Here is a 7,572-nt window from a genome sequence, read left to right as displayed (position 1 = left end):
ATTATCGACCAATTTCGTCCACTGTTGCAACTGTGCAAATTGAACATTCATACACTTTTTCGAGAGAAAAGACACCGAACCTCCGAATAAACATGATTATTTAATAATTTAATTGTAACGCCCTTTGGATGATTCATGCTTTTGCTTCGCAGTTCGATTTCAATATGTTTATTGTTGGCATTTTTGCAGAAAGTGCCTGTTCGCATTGCAATATTTCCAAACGCAAATTTGATGTTCCCACTTAATGAAAGTCAACAACAACTAAACGAAAAATGCTCCTAGTGCCGATCATTCACTAACTTAATTGTAAGTTTAGAGCCATTTATATTTGTCTTAATTTAACTCAGCTGCAATGCACAACCCCAAAACTAAAATTAATAACCGAATAGATTTTGGTTTTCTTAAAATATTGACTAAAAAACAGCCGCAAATAAATCACTTAAAAATGTAGCTCTTGCTCAATTTCCGAGCGATGAGTGAAACCAACGAAATTTTAACTAATTAAAAATGTCTTTCAAAAGTTCTGATTTCAAGAATTGTAGCGCAATTCGAGAGCACACAACTCACCAACTCATAGAGCGGCATTAACTCAAAAGCGCAACTCAACACAATGTACCAGGCCTAATCGAAATAGTCCCTTAAACAGTAATGTTGCAGTAACAATCGATGTGAGGTAAAGGAGCGAAGTTAAGCAGTTGGGAGTTAAAACTGCTGTAATAAAAGCCCGAGTTGAAATGTGGATATTTACATCATTGTTTTGGGAACTTGATTGAGAAACAAAATTTTAAAACATTAAGTTCTATTCAACTGATTACATTGACGAATTTGTCTCTTCATCACATGTTATCTCTGTTGACTTACGCATAAGGCAACAACTTAAGAACAACATTGCTATTATTTCCTTCTTCTGTCCTCCCTTAATACCCCACAGTCTCACTCAACCATCGTGCACCTCTTAAAATAATTTACTCTTTGGCACCATTCTCAATGACCACCCTCTACATTGCTTAATTAGCTAATTAATCAGCAGTCTCCTAGTCTAAAACAATCACCACTGATTCTCCCGGCCACAAGCTCACTTCTTTAAAAGAGATACTCTCTAAAATTGAGTCCACTTTGGGCCCCACGATCACTTGTCCTGTGTAGAGCAGCATGGAAAGATCAGTTGAAATATGATTAGAGCCCAAGTTGCTGGCCACCACATAGGATTTCCTTCGCGGGTACCATCGTTGAACCACCAAAAAGTTCTCCTGCCAATACTTGACTTCGGCATTGGCTTTGTTCACTCCCTCTTTGTAGACGGCGTTCATGTAGATGGATGGAGACTGCATGCGCAGCTCCGTCATCCTGACGATGGCGTTCACTTGGTCGAAATGTGGTGGGGATTTGCTGCCCCCATAAATCCAGGGAAGCACCTTGGGCTGTTCGCCTTTCCAGGGCATCATGGTGAGCTGATGTAGGTGTTTGATGTCTTTTCGTTCCTCTTCTGGATCTGCGATTTGGCTGAGTCCGATTTCGTCGCCGTAAAAAATCGAAGGAGTTCCTGGAAGCATCAGCTGCAGAAGAGCCGCTCCAAGTGTCCCATTTCCAAAGGGCAAAATATTAGCTAGACGGTTGGAGTTTACGTTTCCAATAGACCAGTGCACCCAAGGCATTCCCGGCTTGGTAAACAGTGATCCGTTCTGGACAGCGTCGATTTGCTTGATGATCTCCGAAACTCCTTTCTCTATATCAAGCTTTACGTCTACGAGATCGATGTTGTTGAGCACAATGTTCAAGTTCTTCTTTGGAGTCCGATTGAGGGTCTCCTCCGAAACGATCAGAATCCTATGAGGCCCCAGCAGCTTCTTCCACTTTCGCACCAACCGTGCAGTGTCATGCTGATCGGCGAACTTTTCCAGGCCCTTTAAGTAGAACCCTTCCACTCCATGCAGCAGCCAGAACTGAATGGCGTCTTCCACCGGATCAAAATCATAACTCACGTTGAAGAAGTCGGAAGGTTCTTCCGTCTCGTTTCGGGGGGCGATAATGAATTTTTTTGCTGATGAATTCTGGATGATTGAGGCAACTGGGAGGTCCAGCATCAGCGAGATGTTCCGCGAATTGAGATGCAGCACCAGGCTCTTGAAGTCCTCCAAATTTCCCAGAGTGGAATCGATTTCCATTGCATTGATCGTATTTTCGAAGTCCTTCGGATAGTGAGATGAGCGGAAAATCGAATTCAGGCGCACGGCTCTGACGTTCAGTTGCATAATATAGTCAGCTTTCATGGAAATGCCTTTGAGGTTTCCCTCCATTTCCTGGCTGCTGCTGTAGAAGCTGGCCGGAAAAATCTCGTAGAAGACTTTGCCTTGGTACCACTGAGTTTCGGGGTTGCAGGTTTTGGGCAAAGTCGCTATCAGCCCTATTACCAAGGCCACCATTCCGATAAGGCCGGAAAGGTAGAGGTAGAGGGACACTTTGCGGATAAAGGGCCAGTTCCAAGACATGAAGAAGTAATCTTCCGTTGGATTGCGGAAGGTCAGCTCCAGTGAAGCCGCTTTTCCGCCCTAGAATTGTTCCCAAGTTATTATTAAATCGGTTAAACGGTTAACTTGTGCACCTCTACGCCTGCTTCTTCATCCAACGGCAGGCTCAGGAAGTTGGTTCCATCCAGCAGCTGCGAAGTGACCGGTTGCTCGGAAGAAGCTGAAGAAATCGAGTCGCCATCACACTTTCCTAACAAGCAAAGCATTAAACTCTAGTGCAAATAGGGAGGAGGCAAGTTACCATGCACCATCTGCAGTTTTTCGGCTAGCTGGGCGCCAATTTGGTAGTTGGGTTCGATGGGTTCAGGAATCGGATCCACTAGAGCGTTAGTGGGAGGCGACGGCGTTATCAAGGGGCAGATGGAAGTGGAATCTGCGTTATCTGGATTGAAGGAGCTGGAAGGCGAAGAGGTGCCTGCATTGTGGTCAACTCGCAGGAAACCTTCCATGGTACTCTTGGATGTTGCACGGCTGGAAAAATAGTCAATTTTTGCAAATCGACGTTGTAGATTTCGCAACAGTTTTAGTACATTTTGCTAAAATATTTTTAGTAATAGCGCGTAGCATTTTTGGACAAAATTTGCTTTGAAAAGCATCAGAAAAATTGCTTAATCAACTTACAGAAAATAGTGTTTTCAATGTGTTTCCATGGTTTAGGTTATAAGCACTCAAAAAACAGTCTCACGTTATTTTCGCAGCTGCAGTATGGATTTATTTAGACGTCGCGACGCCACGCATCGGCGCCTACTCTAAAGGCGTCCGTGTCCCGAAATAAAGCGCGCTCTGCTTCTGGAAAACTGGCATCGATTTACAAAGTTGCAGTTTTCTAAGCGAGGAAATTAATCAAAGCTTCTAAATTTGTGGAGGCTTGACCAAATATAAGTGCAACAAGGTTCTTTTCCGTTTAGATAAAGAAGCACATGCGGGCGTTAACGATTTCATATGCCCCGCCCCGATTACTTTGTGGGTGTTTCTCTCTTTCTGATCCAGGCATTTCGGGTTCCGCCTTGTCGTATTCATAGTATATGAACCGATCAAATATAATAAAGCGCATATAAATTGAGGCTTTTTTGCCGACTGCTAAAACCCTCATTCTACCTAAGTACCTACAGTACAGACGAGAAAGGTTGCAAAATGAAAAACCGCACACAAAGCGTCCAAAGTTTAAAAATGAATTATGTAAAGACCAGTTACTGGAGTGAAACTAAAATTTGCAACACGCATAAAAATTAGATTCCTCGATCGACTGCTGGAACCTACGTTTCTATGCTTCTGGCGGTTGCTCAGAAAGTCGCCTAATTAGAGCATGGTGCAAAAACAAATCCATCCCAGAAGAATAAAATTTAAAATTTTATTTGTCCAGCATTTATTTATGGATTACTCAAATCGGTATTTTAATTTACTGAGTCTTTGCTCAGAATAAAGCCGCAGCAGAGCATAGTGCAGAAATTTAAACCCGTCCAAAATTTTCTGAAGTTTGAAAACTTATAATGTAGAAACCAATTAGTCTATTTAAATCAAATTTGGAACACGTATGAACTACGATTTTCTTCATCGACTGCTGCCGAAAACAGTTCAATGTCTCAGGCAGTTGCTCCGTAAACAGCATCAGAAGGTGCCAAATTGAAAAACTGCACACAAAGTGTTCAAATAAAAAAATATGTAGGGACCAGATACTCAACTAGAACCAAATTAGCAACGCGTATAAAGCGAAGAATTACCCATCGACTGGTGAAACCCGAATTGTGATAAAGCAAATGGCTGCTCAGAAACGCTGCAAATAACAGCATGATGCATGAGCGTGAGCAACAAACAAACAGCGGAAAAATTTTCAAAGTTAAAAGAACTTAAATATACGAGCGGTTTTTCCTCGATTGCTCAAATCGTGTTTCAATGTATGAAGCGGTTTGCTCAGAATAGAGCCTCAGCTGAACAAGTGTCCAAAGCTTAAAAATTTGTTATGCAGGGACCAGAGACTCGACTAGAACCACATTTGCAACACGCATAGATTAAATATTCCTTTATCGATTGCTAACACTCGCATTCTGATGCCCTAAATGATTGCTTAGAAACGCGGAAGAAAGTTTAACATAGAGCAAAAATTAAAAAAAGCGCAAAATTTTACAAAGTTTGAAAACTCATAATTTAGCAGCCAATTAGTCTCTTGAAACCAGATTTGGATCAAAAAATAAACTGAAGTTTTTGCTGAGATTGGCGAAACCCGTATTTCAAAGTACCAGCCAGTTGATCTGCAAACTTGCATCAGAAGAGCACGGTTCTTAAATGAAACACCGCATAAAAAATATTCGTAGTTTAAAAATTTATTTCATCGGAACGAATGGACCGAATAAAGCGAAGTTCATACAGCATGTAAATTAAAGCTTTATTCATCGATTGCTGAAACAGCCATTTTTATGCCTCAAGCGATTACTCAAAAAAATGTCTCAGAAGAGCTCAATGCAAAAACAAAAAACCGCTCCGCAAAATGGAAAGTTGTGGAATGAAACTATAACTTCCTTCTCCTCAGAACACAAGTGTGGCCCCATGTTTTAAAAATTTCTTTAGCTATTAAAGATTGGACTAGATTGTTCCATATCTTTGAGTTTAAAGACCAATTTTCAAACTACAACGCATAAAAGCGTAACTGACCGGCTTAGGATAGCAATATTCGCGTTTAACATTATCATACATTTTAAAGCAAGAATCTGAGCAAAAGTAACTAAGTAATTCACATCAAAAGTCTTACAGATTTCAACTGTGATTTCTAGGAACATTCGAATCCACTGCAAACTTTACAACCCTTGGGGCATTAAGAGACCAGCGTAAAATAAACATACGCAAACCACTATTGGTGCTTTATCAGTTAAGTTTTTTAGTTTAGAGCAACGGCCTTCCTCCGGCTTCCGTGATATGATAACTCTAAAAAAGTATTCTGCTGCCCATAACTAGGCTTATTAGGAAAACTACATGAAACATATTGATGTACATATCAAGAAAAAACATGATTGACCTCTGCCGATAAGCATGCTAAGCATTCGCTCTATCAAAGAAATCCGCGCTTCTTGATAGTTAGTTAAAGTGTTTCATTGAGCTTGGATGTTGTAGATTGTGTTCATCTTCCCCAGTTATTTTTGAAAAGAGTAGTTTCAAGGATTTGTAGCCGATCAGCTTTTTAATGGAAGCGCTGGATATTTGGGCGCATTTTATATAAATTAGGTAAGTTGATAGTTTGCTCAGCTAGATTTTGGTGATATGTCGATTTTTTTCGTTTAACTACTAGATTTGGGAAATTTTTGCAACTACGGCAGATTTATTTTAGTTGCTCGTGTAACGCTAATTAGAAGTGATAAACAAATTGAAAATTGATAAACCCTGAACTCAGGAATTAATGATAACCAAACTGTATTTTTGGTGCTGCGATATTTCCAACAGTATTAATTATATATTGAGCGAAAATCAATCGCTCACTTAAACAATGGATAATCAGATAATAAAAGTTTGATTAAAACAGCATTTTCTTAACAAAAAGGGAGAGTTTATCAGTTAGTGCTAATGAAAAGAATCAAACTTTCCATGGTCTTTTGGAAACGATAAATCAGACAAGTAATTAATTAACGGAAATGGCCGTTTTATGTTGCGCAAATCTGAGTATTATCAACCGGCCAAGCTATTAATGTTACTGATTTCTGCATGATGTTTGTTAAGCAATGTGTTTTGAACATTTCTTGCCGATATCACCGCTTTCGTCATCAAACTGCGTGATTTTCAAGAATTTATTTGCCGAATTCTAGCAGAAAAACTGTCTTTTACAGCTCAAAAAATGTACCCTTTTTCAGCATTAACGAAAATCTTGAACATAAGTTTTAAATGAAAAAAAATTCAGCAACTGTTTTTGTTCCAGATCATTTCGAGATAGTACATGGAGCGTTTATCTTTACCACAAGACTCCCGCAATTTTTATTCGAACATTTTAGTTGAAAGATTCCATTCGGATACTCTAAAGATAATCACCTTCGTCGACGTGTATCACATTGAAAGTCCCGGAGGAAATGGCCCTTGATTTTCTTGCTGGGTGCATTGGAGGTAAGAGACTGGCAACTTTTCCATTTGAAGCATCTGAAAGCTTGCTGTTTTAGGCTCTGCTGGTGTATTAATTGGCCATCCTTTGGACACAGTGAAGGTTTGCATCCAGACCCAAGATTCAAACAATCCCAGATACAGAGGCACTTTGCACTGTTTGCAATCCATTTGTACTCAGCAGGGCTTCAAGGGGATCTACCGGGGCGTTACTAGCCCCTTATTTGGTAAGCGGCACTTATGCATCTAAAAAAGCGCTTGGGAAGCGGTTTAAAGAGGACAGAAAACTAAAAAAACAACGCTGATTGCAGGTGTGGCCGGAATAAACGCTATAGTATTTGGCATTTATGGCAATACTCAAAGGCACATGCAAAATCCAGATTTATTAATAAGTCACGCCATTGCTGGTGGAACTGCAGGATTAGTTCAGAGCTTTATTTGCAGTCCCATTGAGCTGGCTAAGTCAACAATGCAGGTACGATTTTAACATTTCCATTAGGTTTTGAAAGAGGTTGCAAAATGGAAGATTCTTTTCAATAACTTCCAAAGAGTGGAAGTCACGGACTTTGGTAGAATGGTTTTCAGAGACTTCTGGATGTGCTGAGAAAAGTTTCAGACCATATAATGCCTGGCAACCTGTTCATATATAGATAAAACTGAACATTTTAACGAAATAGTCGATCATTCATATGGCACAGGGAATAAAATAATCAATAATATATTATTATAAATTAAACAATAACATTTGTAGATTATACACACACGACAATTTAAGTAAATTTAAGGCGTATAATAGTATAATATTTAGCTCAACTACCTTTTCTGTACATGCCTATATGAGTTGATGACCCCCAATTCAATTATCTATCCAACGATGCCAAAACGAATTCTCTGGCTCGAATGGTTTTTGAGAAACCTCGAAAAAAGCAGCGTCATGTTCAAGTGGATTTTGCAACTCAAAAAAAAA

The 7,572-nt window shown here is 39.7% G+C and overlaps 2 protein-coding genes across 2 annotated transcripts; one reads left to right on the top strand and one right to left on the bottom strand.

Moving 5' to 3' along the window:
• Window positions 1–782: 782 nt before the first annotated feature.
• LOC109535249 (neutral and basic amino acid transport protein rBAT-like) lies at window positions 783–3,334 on the bottom strand. Its single transcript, XM_019901134.2, has 4 exons — window positions 3,150–3,334; window positions 2,770–2,999; window positions 2,603–2,718; window positions 783–2,549 (listed from the first exon to the last, which is right to left on the bottom strand). Exons 2-4 carry the CDS (start codon window positions 2,975–2,977, stop codon window positions 1,035–1,037), a joined length of 1,839 nt encoding a protein of 612 aa, XP_019756693.2. The 5' UTR covers window positions 2,978–2,999; window positions 3,150–3,334; the 3' UTR covers window positions 783–1,034.
• A 2,241-nt stretch (window positions 3,335–5,575) lies between these two features.
• Window positions 5,576–7,080, top strand: LOC109535240 (mitochondrial basic amino acids transporter; the record flags this gene model as incomplete). Its single annotated transcript, XM_019901124.2, is given in 4 exon segments — window positions 5,576–5,744; window positions 6,430–6,611; window positions 6,665–6,832; window positions 6,917–7,080. Coding segments are annotated over 3 exon segments (366 nt in total), but the record flags the coding sequence as incomplete, so codon positions are not given.
• Window positions 7,081–7,572: the final 492 nt, after the last annotated feature.

This window comes from Dendroctonus ponderosae, unplaced genomic scaffold, assembly GCF_020466585.1.
Source record: "Dendroctonus ponderosae isolate FM_Combo_2020 unplaced genomic scaffold, Dpon_F_20191213v2 Dpon_F_20191213_5, whole genome shotgun sequence".
NCBI classification, from domain to species: domain Eukaryota; kingdom Metazoa; phylum Arthropoda; class Insecta; order Coleoptera; family Curculionidae; genus Dendroctonus; species Dendroctonus ponderosae.
This window is presented reverse-complemented; position numbering and strand designations above follow the sequence as displayed.

Coding starts and splice junctions, on each gene's coding strand:
- LOC109535249 (XM_019901134.2), bottom strand. CDS start 2,977: ATGGAAGGTTTCCTGCGAGTTGACCACAATGCAGGCACCTCTTCGCCT. Junction 2,719..2,769: donor AAAACTGCAGATGGTGCATG/GTAACTTGCCTC, acceptor TTTGCTTGTTAG/GAAAGTGTGATGGCGACTCG. Junction 2,550..2,602: donor ATGAAGAAGCAGGCGTAGAG/GTGCACAAGTTA, acceptor GAACAATTCTAG/GGCGGAAAAGCGGCTTCACT.